Raw genomic sequence first — 17,200 nt, 5'->3', positions numbered from 1 at the left:
CTACTATCTATCTATCGATCTATATCTATTATCTATCGATGATCTATCTACTATCGATCGATCGATCTATCTATCTATCTATCTATCTATCTATCTATCTATCTATCTATCTATCTATCTATCTATCTATCTATATATCAGCCGGCTTTCAAACTATTTTATGCCGCCGTTGAAAATTTCTTTGTACAACACCAACGTCTTTAATATTTGTCGGCGCAGTTCTCCGTTTGTCATGTGACATTTTCTACCGGATTGTCATTTTTGACAACTGCACAACAATTTTCAACGAAAAAATAGAAAGCCACTAACTTTTTATTTATATGCATTAACATTATTAAGTTTTCTTCAATTAAAAGCAAAAAGAACAAAATGGCTAATAAAAATAAAGGCAATAACTCGGAGGCAAGCAAACAAGCTAAATTAAATAAACAAAAATCTGATGTAAGTATTATTTATAATAGAAATAAACAAAATCGAAACTGACCAATTTGTTTTATCTCTTTTTTCTGTTTTTAGGATGTCAAAGATTACAGTTCTTTTAAAACAGTTTTATTTTATTGTTCTTTAATTGTATTTCTACCAGTGGTTACCTTCTTTTTCTTGAACACCTTAGTGCTGGATAGATTTTTTATTTTGACTGAAACGAAAAGCAACATTTACTCAGCTGTGGGAGCGGTGTTGGCTTTACATTTTGCTTTGGCTTTGTATATTTACCGGGCCTACTTTGGTGGTTCAACACAGAGGCAAAGGCTGATTAAGCTAAAAATATGACGTGTTTTTTTAAATAATTTAAGTGATTTTTTTTACCACACAAAGTAAGCATTTTCCTGAATTAATCAATTCCATTTATTTTTTCGTTTACTTTATTTGTAGTAAAATACTTTTTCATGTTCCCCCCCAAAAGAATGTAAATAAAAAAGAAAGACAATTTTTGTGTTTAGAAAAGTAATTTTAAAAGTGATAGAGTGTGAGTTTACAAAATGTAAAGATAACAGTAGGAAAGAATATGTTACTGTAAATTACGCTCTGGAAATGTTTACAACATTTTACAGACTTGCATAATTGTATAGAACATTTACAGTGTCTCTCATAAGTATTCGAATTTAGGTAAACTATGAAAAGAAACTAAATTTAATAATATATTTTGTGTGCAAAAAAAAAAATTAATTTGTTATATTGTCTAGACAGTCCTTAGGTTTGATATCACGCTTTTTAAAACTTAAAAAATTTACATTTACTTAAATTAATTTAGCTTTTTTTAAAAAAGTCCATAAAATTGCCTCACAAAGTATACGAATTTTTCCTGTTGTTCATATTTGAGCATATTATACGATACACAAATTTTAGAATCGACTGGTTTTTATGCTTTAAATTATTTTAGGGGGTTACTATCAACCGAAATGATATATTTTTGGCCCATTTGGTCCACAATTTTTGGGGATTTGTACCCTCTTTTTATGTAATACCATTAAAATGGCGATTTTTTGGCAATATTTGTAGTATTTTCTCTTTTTTTCCAGAGATAAGACCAAAGTTTGATATTGGGATTTAATAGACCCCTTGGAGTATCTAAAAATAGCATTTTTTGTTACAAAAATCTGTATTTAAACGATCCAAGATATATTATTGATATCATTATTCTGTCGCTAATTCAATATATTGGAACTTAAGTCCATTTTCATAATACTAGGGTAAAAAATTTTCGGGGAAAGTTTTCTTGTATATATTCTTGTAGATATCAGCTTTTATATATTTTAAGTTTTCAATGTATTGTGGAAGTGTACAACTCCAAAGCATGCCTCGAAGAAACACCATTCAATGGTAGTATCATTATTTTTATATACCAATGACCTCCAGGCTACATGCCACTATATCATTATGGTCTAACTCAAAAATATCGATATCTGTTTAAATATTGATTACTATGATCAAAATAAACCCAAAATTTTGGACTTACATTGTATTGTAATGGGCAACATAAGCGTGAAAGTTACGAATAGTAAAACTCAAATCTACTGTATAGGATGACGTTTTTGTTAAGGCATGTTTTGGAGTTGTATACAGATATAATGTATTGAAAATTTAAAATATATTAGTGCTAATATGTACATGAATGTATACTAGCCAACTTTGTCGGAAAATAACGACCCTAGTGGTAAGAAAAGGGACTTAAGATCCATACAATTCAATTAGAAACAGAAGAACGATACCAAAAATACATCTTGGAACTTTTAAGTACAGATCCTTATAACAAAAATTATTATTTTTAGATACCTCAAGGGGTGTATTAAATCCCAATATTAAAGTTTGGGTTTACTTCAGAAAAAAAGGAAACAAAAATTTGCAAATATGGTAAAAAATCGCCATTTTAATGATATTACATGAAAAGATGGTACAAATGCTCCAAAATTGTGGAACAAATGGGCCAAAAATATATAATTTCGGTCGATAGTAACCCCTTAACACAATTTTAAGCAAAAAACCACTCGATTATAATTTTTGTGTTTCGTATAATATGGTCATATATGAAATACAGGAAAAATTCGAATACTTTTGTGAGGCAATTTATGGACTTTTTTTAAAAAAAGTTAAATCAATTTAGGTAAATGTAATTCTTCCAAATTTTAAAGAGTGTGATATTATACCTTAGGACTCTCTAGACAATATAAGAAATTTAAATATTAATTTCACAAACAAAAATATTATTAAATTATGTTTCTTTTCAAAGTACAACCAAATTCGAATACTTATGTGATACACTGTATATTTCTTCCATCGTTTCGTTTAAAACTGTTTTAATTGATTTTTTTTAATAAAATGCGTTTATTAAATTATTTAAAACAAAATTCTAAATTTTATGGCTCTTTAATGGACCAAGTGCGTGATAGTAGTCCTGCATTTATACAAAATTTATTGCCTTCAAAGAAAATTATAATTTGGGTGCTTGTTTTGAAGTAGTTGATTTGTTGGTAAGTTGTTTTTGTTTTTTTTTTCGTGTTTACTTTTCGTTTAGAAAATGAGGTGGGGGGTGAGGTTGTTGATTTTTCAATGAAATAAAAACATGTGTGTGGTTAAACAACCCTGTTTTTGGGGTTTAACACTGTTAGAAATGTGTTATATTAGTTTTGTGTTACGTTAACATTGTTGTTTTAGTTTACAGAAGGTAATTAGGTCAAGTTTAACATGACGGTTTTAAAACAGTAGGCAGGAAAAGTTTCTTTAATAATAAGTTTTTAAAGGACTTTTTATTGGAAAACATAGGTAGATAGATAAACAGATAGGCAACTTTTTAGCTTGTAGCCCACTGTTTTAGCATTCCCTAAGATTCTGTTGAAAATATAACAGAAATACTTTATTTTCCAACTTAACTTTAACACTACTGTTATACCAAATACAACTCTTATTTAACATTGATATGACAAAAGCTGAAAGAAAAACAAAAACACAACAGCTGTCATTAACTGTTATTTGTTGTTTACAAGTGTTTTGTTTTGTTTTTCGCCTATAATAAATAGGTTTTTTTTTTATATTTTTGATAAATATTAAAGAAAATACATGATAAGTATAAATTATAAACAATTGTACAAATAAATAAAATATGGAAGAAATTTTTTGAAAAAAAAAATTCCCCGTGAAACAACAAATTAATGACTACGTGGTCACAGTGAAAAGAGAAATAGGAAAGAAAAACAAAAAACACTTGTGATTTATTATTAAAAAAAATAGAAGTATTAGTTTAGAAAATTTAGCTAGATAACAACAACAGTTAATTAGTTACAGGGATTTAAAATGCATTTAAAAGATTTGTGGGGGCTTCTGTTAATGGTGTTCGCGGTAACTGGCCAACATAACCAGGTCGACAGAGGTTTCCTAGTGGGACAAAGACAGGTGGTGTTTTTTTTAAGAATTTTGTTAAGAAATAAAAGTTAAACAAATTGTTTATTCTTTATTGCAGCAACACTATCCCACAGAAGAGCTAACGGACAGCCAGTTTGCCCAATTAAGTCAACTGTCAAATGTGGCCCATTTGAAAAAGGCTACCAAAGAAATTCTCATACCCCGCATAGTGGGTACGCCGGGACATAAGAAAGTTCGTGATTATATAGTGAAAAGTTTAAAAGATCTACAATGGTCCATAGAATTAGATAGTTTTCATGATACCGCCCCCATTAAAGGCAATTTGGAGTTTCATAACATCATAGCTACCCTCAATCCAAATGCTGAACGTTATTTAGTGCTGGCCTGTCACTATGATAGTAAATACATGCCGGAAGTGGAATTCTTAGGAGCCACTGATTCTGCTGTCCCTTGCGCCATGATGTTAAATCTAGCCGAGGTTTTGGATTCACACTTAGAACCTTTCCGCGACTCTAAACTCAGCTTAATGTTATTGTTCTTTGATGGTGAGGAGGCTTTTAAGGAATGGGGTCCCAAAGATTCCATTTATGGTGCTAGACATTTAGCTAAAAGATGGCAAACGGAAGGTTTTCTGCCGAAAATTGATATGCTGATGCTGCTGGATTTGCTGGGTGCTCCAGATCCCAAATTTTACAGCTTTTTTCAAAATACCGAATCTTGGTATACACGTTTCCTCAACTTGGAAGCTCGCCTTTCTGATGCTGGTCTTATGGAGCGTTATGTCAGCAGTGGTGTGGCCCGGCACTATCCTGATCGTTACTTCCAACCTAGTGCTTTACGTTCATCGTATATTGAAGATGATCATATACCCTTTTTGCAGCGTAATGTACCTATTCTTCATATAATACCCATGCCATTTCCCACCGTTTGGCATACGCCCGATGATAATGAAACTATTATAGATTATAGTACGACGGAAAATTTGGCACGTATTATTAGATTATTTACCATGGAGTATCTGTTTGGTATAATAAGGAAATAACAGTTAACAAAATTTTAGGTTTTTATCATCACACAATACTACTAATATCTTTCCTATGTTTTTTATTTAAATTCCTCGTTCTTTTTCCTATATTTTTATAACCGTCTTATAAAATCTGTCCATGTTTGTATAAACAAATTGTAGATTAAAATTAATGTTTTTTAGTTATGCACGGTTTTATATAATTGTTCCCCTATTTTTCGAATATTCCTTAAAACAAAATTTTTTACTATGATTTTAGTATTTCAACTGTTAAGTATTAAATTAAGACAAAAAGAAATGTTGTGCAATAATAAAAAAAATAAAATTATTTTGAAAAAAATTACTGTTCTATTAATATTTAATATTATGTTCCTTTTTAGTTTATTTCTAATTCAATTCTAACACACGTCAGTTCCATTTCAGTTCTAGTTCAATTTCTAGTACAGTTCTGGTTCAATTCTAGTTCAGTTCTGGTTTAATTCTAGTTCTATTCAAGTTCTGCCTTAGTTCTGTTCTAGTCGTGTTCTAATTTTGATCTAGTTCTGTTCTAGTTCAATTCTAGCTTTGTTCTAGAACTGTTCTGGTTCTGTTCTAGCTCTGTTCTTGTTCTATTCTAGTTCTGTTCTACTTCAGTTCTAGTTCAGTTCTCTTCTAGTTCTGTTTCAGTTCTGTTCTAGTTCTGTTCTAGTTTTGTTCTAGTTCTGATCTAGTTCTGTTCTAGTTCTGTTCTAGTTTTGTTCTAGTTCTGTTCTAGTTATTCTAGTTATGTTCTAGATCTGTTCTAGTTCTGATCAAGTTCTGCTCTAGTTCAGTTCTAGTTCAGTTCTAGTTCAGTTCTAGTTCTAGTTCAGTTCTAGTTCTGTTCTAGTTCTGTTCTAGTTCTGTTCTAATTCTGTTCTAGTTCTGTTCTAGTTCTGTTCTAGTTCTGTTCTAGTTCTGTTCTAGTTCTGTTCTAGTTTTGTTCTAGTTCTGTTCTAGTTCTGTTCTAGTTTTGTTCTAGTTCTGTTTTAGTTCTGTTCTAGTTCTGTTCTAGATCTGTTCTAGTTCTGATCAAGTTCTGCTCTAGTTCAGTTCTAGTTTGTTTCTAGTTCTGTTCTAGTTCTGTTCTAGTTCTGTTCTAGTTCTGTTCTAGTTCTGTTCTAGTTCTGATCTAGTTCTGTTCTAGTTTCAGTTCTAGTTCAGTTCTAGTTCAGTTCTAGTTCTGTTCTAGTTCTGTTCTAGTTCTAGTTCTGTTCTAGTTCTGTTCTAGTTCTGTTTTAGTACTGTTCTAGTTATGTTCTAGTTCTGTTCTAGATCTGTTCTAGTTGTTTTAGTTCTGTTCTAGTTCAGTTCTAGTTCAGTTCTAGTTCTGTTCTAGTTCTGTTCTAGTTATGTTTCTAGTTTCTGTTGTAGTTCTGTTGTAGTTCTGTTCTAGTTCTGTTCTAGTTCTGTTCTAGTTCAGTTCTAGTTCCGTTCTAGTTCTGTTCTAGTTCTGTTCTAGTTATGTTCGAGTTCAGTTCTAGTTTTGTTCTAGTTATTCTAGTTATGTTCTAGATATGTTCTAGTTCTGATCAAGTTCTGCTCTAGTTCAGTTTTTAGTTCAGTTCTAGTTCAGTTCTAGTTCTGTTCTAGTTCTGTTCTAGTACTGTTCTTGTTATGTTCTAGTTCTGTTCTAGATCTGTTCTAGTTCTGTTCTAGATCTGTTCTAGTTCTGTTCTAGTTGTTTTAGTTATGTTCTAGTTCAGTTCTAGTTCTGTTCTAGTTCTGTTCTAGTTCTGTTCTAGTTCTGTTCTAGTTCTAGTTGTTCTAGTTCTAGTTTCTAGTTATGTTCTAGTTCTGTTGTAGTTCTGTTGTAGTTCTGTTCTAGTTCTGTTCTAGTTATGTTCGAGTTCAGTTCTAGTTTTGTTCTAGTTATTCTAGTTTTGTTCTAGTTCTGTTCTTGTTCTATTCTTGTTCTGTTCTAGTTATGTTCGAGTTCAGTTCTAGTTCAGTTCTAGTTCAGTTCTAGTTCAGTTCTAGTTCAGTTCTAATTCAGTTCAGTTCTAGTTCAGTTCTTGTTCAATTCCAGATCAGTTCTAGTTCGGTTCAGTTCTAGTTAAGTTCTAGTTTAGTTCTAGTTCAGTTCTAGTTCAGTTCTAGTTCAGTTCTAGTTCAGTTCTAGTTCAGTTCTAGTTCAGTTTTAGTTCAGTTCTAGTTTTGTTCTAGTTATTCTAGTTATGTTCTAGTTCTGTTCTTGTTCAGTTCTAGTTCAGTTCCAGTTCTGTTTTAGTTCTGTTCTAGTTCTAGTTCAGTTCTAGTTCAGTTGTAGTTCAGTTGTAGTTAAGTTGTAGTTCAGTTCTAGTTCAGTTCTAGTTCAGTTCTAGTTATTCTAGTTATGTTCTAGATCTGTTCTAGTTCTGTTCTGTTCTAGTTCTGTTCTAGTTCTGTTCTAGTTCTGTTCTAGTTCTGTTCTAGTTCTGTTCTAGTTCTGTTCTAGTTCTGTTCTAGTTCTGTTCTAGTTATGTTCGAGTTCAGTTCTAGTTTTGTTCTAGTTATGTTCTAGTTATGTTCTAGTTCTGTTCTTGTTCTGTTCTTGTTCTGTTCTTGTTCTGTTCTAGTTATGTTCGAGTTCAGTTCTAGTTTTGTTCTAGTTCTGTTCTAGTTCAGTTCTAGTTCTGTTTTAGTTCTGTTCTAGTTCAGTTCTAGTTCAGTTCTAGTTCAGTTCTAGTTCAGTTCTAGTTCAGTTCTAGTTCAGTTCTAGTTCAGTTCTAGTTCAGTTCTAGTTCAGTTCTAGTTCAGTTCTAGTTCAGTTCTAGTTCATGTTCAGTTCTAGTTCAGTTCTAGTTCAGTTTCTAGTCTAGTTCTGTTTCTAGTTATGTTCGAGTTTCAGTTCTAGTTTTGTTCTAGTTATGTTCTGGTTATGTTCTAGTTCTGTTCTTGTTCTGTTCGAGTTATGTTCGCGTTCAGTTCTAGTTTGTTCTAGTTCTGTTCTAGTTCAGTTCTAGTTCGTTTTAGTTTCTGTTCTAGTTCAGTTCAGTTCTAGTTATGTTCTAGTTCAGTTCTAGTTATTTCTAGTTTAGTTCTAGTTCAGTTTTATTCACTTCTTGTTAGTTTTAATAGTTTACCATCTTCATCTTTGTGGATTAATTTCAAGACTAAACGTTTTATTGATCATCAAATCCTTAGATGTAAAAGCTATAAAAAATGTTCACAACACTATTAAACTTAAAGCTAAAACATAAAAATCTATAATAAAAACAATACTTGTTAAAATTAAACTATAAAATTACAATTAATTAGCAACAAATAATTATAATTTTCACTAACAGTTAACATTTGTGTTTTATTGTTAATATGGCAAATGAAATACTTTTTTAAATAATATTTCTTTTGAATTGGTTGTTTTAAATAAAAACTAAAATACTAGTAATAATGTATAATTTAACGTTAATGTTTATGATGTATAAAATTCTTAAAAAATATATGTACGTATGTAAATGTATTTATTTTAGGGTCTTTATAGGTAAATATAAAATGCATAATAGCTTTCTTATTAAATAAAATTTATAAAAAATTGTTTGGTTTAAACTTTAACAGACAAAAAAGGCGAAATCTTTGGTTTTTCAATAGAAAAAGAGACTGTTTTTACAAAAAAAAAAAATTGTTGAAGTTTAAAAGATATAAAATAAAATCGTTAGTTTAGAAGAAGAATTTTAAATAATTTCTAAAATTATATAACTTACGTTAGTAAAAAATTTAATTAACTACTTTTACTATATAGTGTTTTGTAAATTTTGTTCAATTTCTTACAAGCCTAAAAGTATGCTAATATTTAAATGTTTTTAATATGGGATTATAAAGTATAAAATAAAACTAAATTATGTGTGATTGTTGATGTTTAATTAACATTTGGTCTGATCTTTAGTGGATTCCTTATTGCGTCTCACAACTGTTGAAGCTGCTGGCTCCTGACTGTCTGGTGCTGGGCTTGGTTCTGCTATTTCAGTCTTTTCTGCCTTTAATGAGATTGTGGAGGTTTTCACTATTTGCAGAAGTTTCAGCTAAATGTTTGTCATTTGCTTCCATAGTGGCAGGAATACTGTTAGTGGCGTCTGCTTTAACTGTTTCTGCTGCTGTAGCATCACATTGTGCTTTACCGTTAGTTGCATTTTCTTAGGAACTTCTTGGACTTCTTTTGCTTGAACTTTGTGATCTTTGTGATTGTGACTATGTTTATCATGACTGTGATCATGTTTGTGACTGTGACCATGAGAGTGGCCATGATGTTTGTGCGCATGAGAATGTCCATGACCATGATTGATCCTTATGTTTTTTACTTTTACCACAAGATTTCTTGCCATTATCATGCTCATGTTCGTGTTCATGATCATGATGTTCATGTCCATCGCTACTCGAACAAACACTCACTTCTCTTAAATCTGTTATGGAATCCTTACAACAAACCTTATCCAAACACTCGGGACGTGTACATTGCAACCAAACATTCCGATGAGGAATTTGTGGTATTTTCACTATGAAACTCGGGTTGTATTGTGACATTGGTAATGCTGTGGTCATGAAAATGTTGACGCACATCATCGAGAATTTTCTCGTACATTTGGGATTTTCAAAGATAATGTGTACAGTGGCAATGTATTTGTGAGACGATAGCTGCCATATGTGTAGATCATGATAGCTGACAATTTGGGGGAACTTCTTGACTAAGGTACTCTCAAAATTGTCCATATCAATGTTGCCGGGTATTGTTTGGAGTATCAAGCAGGCCTCTTTCACTGTAAGAAGAGGAAAAATGTGAAATTTAATAAATATAGACGGTTCTTGTGCATTTCAAATACAGTCTAGTCTTAATCTGGTCTATAGTATAGTCTATGGCCTAGTCTATAGTTTAGTCTATAGTATAGTCTATAGTATAGTCTTTAGTATAGTCTATGGCCTAGTCTAGTCTATAGTCTAGTCTACAGTCTAGTCTATAGTCTAGTCTATAGTCTAGTCTATAGTCTAGTCTAGTCTATAGTCTAGTCTATAGTCTAGTCTATAGTCTAGTCTATAGTCTAGTCTATAGTCTAGTCTATAGTCTAGTCTATAGTCTAGTCTATAGTCTAGTCTATAGTCTAGTCTATAGTCTAGTCTATAGTCTAGTCTATAGTCTAGTCTATAGTCTAGTCTATAGTCTAGTCTATAGTCTAGTCTATAGTCTAGTCTATAGTCTAGTCTATAGTCTAGTCTATAGTCTAGTCTATAGTCTAGTCTATAGTCTAGTCTATAGTCTAGTCTATAGTCTAGTCTATAGTCTAGTCTATAGTCTAGTCTATAGTCTAGTCTATAGTCTAGTCTATAGTCTGTCTATAGTCTAGTCTATAGGTTAGTCTATGGATCTGTCTATTGTCTAGTCTATAGACTACTATAGTCTAATCTTTAGTCTATCTATAGTTCTGTTCTAGTTCAGTTCTAGTTCTGTCCTAGTTTGTTCTAGTTCTGTTCTAGTCTGTTGTAGTTCTGTTCTAGTTCTGTTCTGGCTCTGTTTTAGCTCTGTTTTAGTTCTGTTTTAGTTCTGTTTTAGTTGTGTTCTGTTCTAGTTCTGTTCTAGTTCTGTTCTAGTTCTGTTCTAGTTCTGTTCTAGTTCTGTTCTAGTTCTGTTTCTAGTTCTGTTCTAGTTCTGTTCTAGTTCTGTTCTAGTTCTGTTCTAGTTCTGTTCAAGTTCTGTTCTAGTTCTGTTCTAGTTCTGTTCTAGTTCTGTTCTAGTTCTGTTCTGTTCTAGTTCTGTTCTAGTTCTGTTCTAGTTCTGTTCTAGTTCTGTTCTAGTTCTGTTGTAGTTCTGTTCTGTTCTAGTTCTGTTCTAGTTCTGCTCTAGTTCTGTTCTAGTTTTTCTGTTCTAGTTCTGTTCTTTCTGTTCTAGTTCTGTTCTAGTTCGTCTAGTTCTGTTCTAGTTCTGTTCTAGTTCTTCTAGTTTTCTAGTTCTGTTCTAGTTCTGTTCTAGTTCTGTTCTAGTTCTGTTCTAGTTCTGTTCTAGTTCTGTTCTAGTTCTGTTCTAGTTCTGTTCTAGTTCTGTTCTAGTTCTGTTCTAGTTCTGTTCTAGTTCTGTTCTAGTTCTGTTCTAGTTCTGTTCTAGTTCTGTTCTAGTTCTGTTCTAGTTCTGTTCTAGTTCTGTTCTAGTTCTGTTCTAGTTCTGTTCTAGTTCTGTTCTAGTTCTGTTCTAGTTCTGTTCTAGTTCTGTTCTAGTTCTGTTCTAGTTCTGTTCTAGTTCTGTTCTAGTTCTGTTCTAGTTCTGTTCTAGTTCTGTTCTAGTTCTGTTCTAGTTCTGTTCTAGTTCTGTTCTAGTTCTGTTCTAGTTCTGTTCTAGTTCTGTTCTAGTTCTGTTCTAGTTCTGTTCTAGTTCTGTTCTAGTTCTGTTCTAGTTCTGTTCTAGTTCTGTTCTAGTTCTGTTCTAGTTCTGTTCTAGTTCTGTTCTAGTTCTAGTTCTGTTCTAGTTCTGTTCTGTTCAGTTCTGTTCTAGTTCTGTTCTAGTTCTGTTCTAGTTCTGTTCTAGTTCTGTTCTAGTTCTGTTCTAGTTCCGTTCTAGTTCTGTTCTGTTCTAGTTCTGTTCTAGTTCTGTTCTAGTTCTGTTCTAGTTTCTGTTCTAGTTCTGTTCTAGTTCTGTTCTAGTTCTGTTCTAGTTCTGTTCTAGTTCTGTTCTAGTTCTGTTCTAGTTCTGTTCTAGTTCTGTTCTAGTTCTGTTCTGTTCTAGTTCTGTTCTAGTTCTGTTCTAGTTCTATTCTAGTTCTGTTCTATTCTGTTCTAGTTCTGTTCTAGTTCTATTCTAATTCTGTTCTAGTTCTGTTCTAGTTCTGTTCTAGTTCTATTCTAATTCTGTTCTAGTTCTGTTCTAGTTCTGTTCTAGTTCTGTTCTAGTTCTGTTATGTTCTGTAGTTCTGTTCTAGTCTGTTCTAGTCATGTTCTAGTTCTGTTCTAGTTCTGTTCTAGTTGTTAGTTCAGTTCTATTCTAGTTCTAGTTCAAGTTCACTTTAGATCATTAAATATACTCACTGTATGGATAACTGAGGGCCACCACTAGAACACAAGAAAATATCGACAAAACAGGATCAATAAATTTAGCAGTATGTTCCTTATCCTTGGCAAAGTGTACAATAACTGCGCAAACAATGACGAAAATGGTACTACTAACATCACGCAACAATTCAGCGGGTCCTTCTCTTCTAGCACGATAATGAACTTTACCCAATTCCGTCTTCAAATCTTCCTTTAAGTGCATATCATTTTAACGTCATTCGTAATTGATAAACATTAGCATCACTGTCTATGGTTATATTACTAGGTTCCACAACAACTTTACCATCAGTAGGATTGATGTGCAAAAAACTGCCCTGATGCAGAGTATAACCGCCTATAACAAAATAGGTAAAAACATTCAACAGCAAACCGACAAAACCCAAAATCATAACATGGAAAGGTAAATGCATAGAATCCTGATGATCAATGTGCACCAAAGTCTGTAAAGCCTCTACCAGCAAGGAGAATGATAATGAAGCCAAAGTAATGCATACAATAAGCATAGACAATATTTCTATGCGGGCCCAGCCAAAGGTGTTTCGAGTTTTAAATTCGGGGCTACTTATAGGTGGGTACTTGGGTATATTCGGATCATCCGGATGGGTAATACTGAGTATGTTTTTTGTGTTTCTTTGGTTAGCAGCGGACTGGAGAGTTCTTGTTCATTGTGTAATTCATTGTGCTGTAAAGGAAAACATAATTATTATAATAATGTACTATGTAAATAATTTTCATTAAATTTAGATTCACTTTATAATAGTATTATTTTTCACACAATTTATAAGTTGTGTTGTATACAAATCATCATTAAACTTGGCAATTTTCCACTTGAAAAAGTGGGTAAAGTATAAATTTCATATCTATGGCTTTAAAAATTACACACATAATACTTTGATATTGCTGCTGGAAATGTATAAATTTGTTTTATTTTCATTTCTGCGTTAAATCAAGTTGTATATTTGTATATTTTCCAACAAAAAAATAGTAATAATAATGACGTTGTGTATTAATTACTAGGCTTGTGAATTTTATGCTACAGGTTGACCTCTTTTAAATGCTTTCAGATATTTCCTCTATGTACAACTTTCAGCTATTTGATAAAAGTTTTTTCAACTATAATCGAACTTAGCAGAAGTAGAACAGAACTAGAAAGAACTAGAGCAGAATTAGAACAGAACTAGAACAGAACTAGAACAGAACTAGAACAGAACTAGAACAGAACTAGAACAGAACTAGAACAGAACTAGAACAGAACTAGAACAGAACTAGAACAGAACTAGAACAGAACTAGAACAGAACTAGAACAGAACTAGAACAGAACTAGAACAGAACTAGAACAGAACTAGAACAGAACTAGAACAGAACTAGAACAGAACTAGAACAGAACTAGAACAGAACTAGAACAGAACTAGAACAACTAGAACAGAACTAGAACAGAACTAGAACAGAACTAGAACAGAACTAGAACAGAACTAGAACAGAACTAGAACAGAACTAGAACAGAACTAGAACAGAACTAGAACAGAACTAGAACTGAACTAGAACAGAACTAGAACAGAACTAGAACAGAACTAGAACAGAACTAGAACAGAACTAGAACAGAACTAGAACAGAACTAGAACAGAACTAGAACAGAATTAGAACTGAACTAGAACAGAACTAGAACAGAACTAGAACAGAACTAGAACAGAACTAGAACAGAACTAGAACTGAACTAGAACTGAACTAGAACTGAACTAGAACTGAACTAGAACTGAACTAGAACTGAACTAGAACTGAACTAGAACAGAATTAGAACTGAACTAGAACTGAACTAGAACGAACTAGAACAGAACTAGAACAGAACTAGAACAGAACTAGAACAGAACTAGAACAGAACTAGAACAGAACTAGAACAGAACTAGAACAGAACTAGAACAGAACTAGAACAGAACTAGAACAGAACTAGAACAGAACTAGAACAGAACTAGAACAGAACTAGAACAGAACTAGAACAGAACTAGAACAGAACTAGAACGAACTAGAACAGAACTAGAACAGAACTAGAACAGAACTAGAACAGAACTAGAACAGAACTAGAACAGAACTAGAACAGAACTAGAACAGAACTAGAACAGAACTAGAACAGAACTAGAACAGAACTAGAACAGAACTAGAACAGAACTAGAACAGAACTAGAACAGAACTAGAACAGAACTAGAACAGAACTAGAACAGACTAGAACAGAACTAGAACAGAACTAGAACAGAACTAGAACAGAACTAGAACAGAACTAGAACAGAACTAGAACAGAACGAACAGAACTAGAACAGAACTAGACAGAACTAGAACAGAACTAGAACAGAACTAGAACAGAACTAGAACAGAACTAGAACAGAACTAGAACAGAACTAGAACAGAACTAGAACAGAACTAGAACAGAACTAGAACAGAACTAGAACAGAACTAGAACAGAACTAGAACAGAACTAGAACAAACTAGAGCAACTAGAACAGAACAGAACTAGAACAGAACTAGAACAGAACTAGAACAGAACTAGAACAGAACAAGACAGAACTAGAACAGAACTAGAACAGAACTAGAACAGAACTAGAACAGAACTAAACAGAACTAGAACAGAACTAGAACAGAACTAGAACAGAACTAGAACAGAACTAGAACAGAACTAGAACAGAACTAGAACTAGAACAGAACTAGAACAAACTAGAACAGAACTAGAACAGAACTAGAACAGAACAGAACTAGAACAGAACTAGAACAGAACTAGAACAGAACTAGAACAGAACTAGAACAGAACTAGAACAGAACTAGAACAGAACTAGAACAGAACTAGAACAGAACTAGAACGAACTAGAACAGAACTAGAACAGAACTAGAACAGAACTAGAACAGAACTAGAACTAGAACAGAACTAGACAGAACTAGAACAGAACTAGAACAGAACTAGAACAGAACTAGAACAGAACTAAACAGAACTAGAACAGAACCAGAATAGAACTAGAACTAAAACAGAACTAAACACAGAACTAGAACAGAATAGAACAGAACTAGAACAAACTAGAACAGAACTAGAACATAACTAGAACAAACTAAACAGAACTAGAACAGAACTAGAACAGAACTAAACAGAACTAGAACAGAACTAGAACAAACTAGAACAGAACTAGAACAGAACTAGAACAGAACTAGAACAGAACTAGAACAGAACTAAACTAGAACAGAACTAGAACAGAACTAGAACAGACTAGAACAGAACTAGAACAGAACTAGAACAGAACTAGAACAGAACTAGAACAGAACTAGAACAGAACTAGAACAGAACTAGAACAGAACTAGAACAGAACTAGACTAGAACAGAACTAGAACAGAACTAGAACAGAACTAGAACAGAACTAGAACAGAACTAGAACAGAACTAGAACAGAACTAGAACAGAACTAGAACAGAACTAGAACAGAACTAGAACAGAACTAGAACAGAACTAGAACAGAACTAGAACAGAACTAGAACAGAACTAGAACAGAACTAGAACAGAACTAGAACAGAACTAGAACAGAACTAGAACAGAACTAGAACAGAACTAGAACAGAACTAGAGAACAGAACTAGAACAGAACTAGAACAGAACTAGAACAGAACTAGAACTAGAACAGAACTAGAACAGCACTAGAACACACTAGAACAGAACTAGAACAGACTAGAACGACTAGAACAGAACTAGAACAGAACTAGAACAGAACTAGAACAGAACTAGAACAGAACTAGAACAGAACTAGAACAGAACTAGAACAGAACTAGAACAGAACTAGAACAGAACTAGAACAGAACTAGAACAGAACTAAACGAACTAGAACAGAACAGAACTAGAAAGAACTAGAAAAGAACTAGAACTGAACTAGAACTGAACTAGAACTAGAACAGAACTAGAGCAAACTAGAACAGAACTGAACTGAACTAGAACTGAACTAGAACTGAACTAGAACTGAACTAGAACTGAACTAGAACTGAACTAGAACTGAACTAGAACTGAACTAGAACTGAACTAGAACTGAACTAGAACTGAACTAGAACTGAACTAGAACAAGAACAGAACTAGAACAGAACTAGAACAGAACTAGAACAGAACTAGAACAGAACTAGAACAGAACTAGAACAGAACTAGAACAGAACTAGAACAGAACTAGAACAGAACTAGAACAGAACTAGAAAGAACTAGAACAGAACTAGAACAGAACTAGAACAGAACTAGAAAGAACTAGAACAGAACTAGAACAGAACTAGAACAGAACTAGAACAGAACTAGAAGAACTAGAACAGAACTAGAACAGAACTAGAACAGAACTAGAACATAACTAGAACAGAACTAGAACAGAACTAGAACAGAACAGAACTAGAACAGAACTAGAACAGCACTGTAACTGGAAAGAGGATTGTAAACTTCAGACTTTCAAAAGAAACCTTTTATAAAGTTTCACTTTAATTTAACGATCATGAAATTTGAAATTTATAAAAAAAAATAAACAAAGAGTATAAAAGTTTAACGCTTCACTAAATACCTCCAAGCAGTTAGTTATTGGTTAAAACATTTCTCTGTATATTGTGGTGATTTATAAAACAATGAAAAAAAAAAACTTTATAAAATTATAAACAAAAAATATATAAACAAATTTATGTAATATGTATTGAATCAAAACAAAACAAATTAGAGTATGTAGTAGGCTTGAATTAAATCCCAGCAAACGTACAAAGTTTTGAAAAAAAAAAAAAACTGAAAACACAAACAACTTGTGCATGGAAACGCCGCGTACTACATAAATTTTTAACTACCGCATGGAGAGTAGACTACAAAAAAGAAAAAAAAAAACTGTTTAAAACGTGACGCTTAAAATTAATTAAAATTCCTATTTGTGTCAATTATAAATTTTTTTGATATAAAAGTACAAGTGTTTTATTTTTAAGTTTTTGCCTTTTTAGGTTTCCGAACTATAAATTATGTTTTATAAATATTATTAATATGTTTTCTTAAGTAGTTTTTGCATAAAAATATGCAAATTATTGTCACCAAATAAATTTTACATGCAAGTATTGAATTTATTGATTTCTGTTTTAACCTTGAAATAAAAAGTTTATTTATGGTTAAATTTTTATTTAAAAACTGTTTTATTACTGTTTTTTTTTATACCAAATGGAAAATGGGCCAATGCCCCGTGTAAACGACCTTTAGTATTTTGGTTTTTTTGATGATTAAAATTCGATTTTGTTTTTATTAATATATTCAAAACGTGATCGGCAGT

General features: G+C 32.3%; 2 protein-coding genes and 1 pseudogene across 2 annotated transcripts; 2 read left to right on the top strand and 1 right to left on the bottom strand.

The window, feature by feature from the left end:
• Positions 1-220: 220 nt before the first annotated feature.
• LOC119611762 (vacuolar ATPase assembly integral membrane protein VMA21 homolog) lies at positions 221-835 on the top strand. The gene is made up of 2 exons (XM_037967450.1): positions 221-441; positions 517-835. Exons 1-2 carry the CDS (start codon positions 370-372, stop codon positions 769-771), a joined length of 327 nt encoding a protein of 108 aa, XP_037823378.1. The 5' UTR covers positions 221-369; the 3' UTR covers positions 772-835.
• A 10-nt stretch (positions 836-845) lies between these two features.
• On the top strand, positions 846-5,211 carry LOC119611761 (glutaminyl-peptide cyclotransferase-like). Its single transcript, XM_037967449.1, is given in 4 exon segments — positions 846-1,076; positions 2,763-2,926; positions 2,929-2,969; positions 3,956-5,211. Coding segments are annotated over 3 exon segments (1,095 nt in total). The 5' UTR covers positions 846-1,076; positions 2,763-2,817; the 3' UTR covers positions 4,901-5,211.
• Positions 5,212-8,186: 2,975 nt separating this feature from the next.
• The window catches only part of LOC119611757, a 44,755-nt pseudogene continuing 35,741 nt past the window's right edge, over positions 8,187-17,200 (bottom strand).

Source organism: Lucilia sericata, unplaced genomic scaffold, assembly GCF_015586225.1.
Source record: "Lucilia sericata isolate MDLA Ls3-8-SP2 unplaced genomic scaffold, ASM1558622v1 Contig001527F_arrow, whole genome shotgun sequence".
In the NCBI taxonomy this organism is placed as follows: domain Eukaryota; kingdom Metazoa; phylum Arthropoda; class Insecta; order Diptera; family Calliphoridae; genus Lucilia; species Lucilia sericata.
The sequence above is the reverse complement of the archived record's forward strand: the minus strand, read 5'-3'. Positions and strand labels throughout refer to the sequence as shown.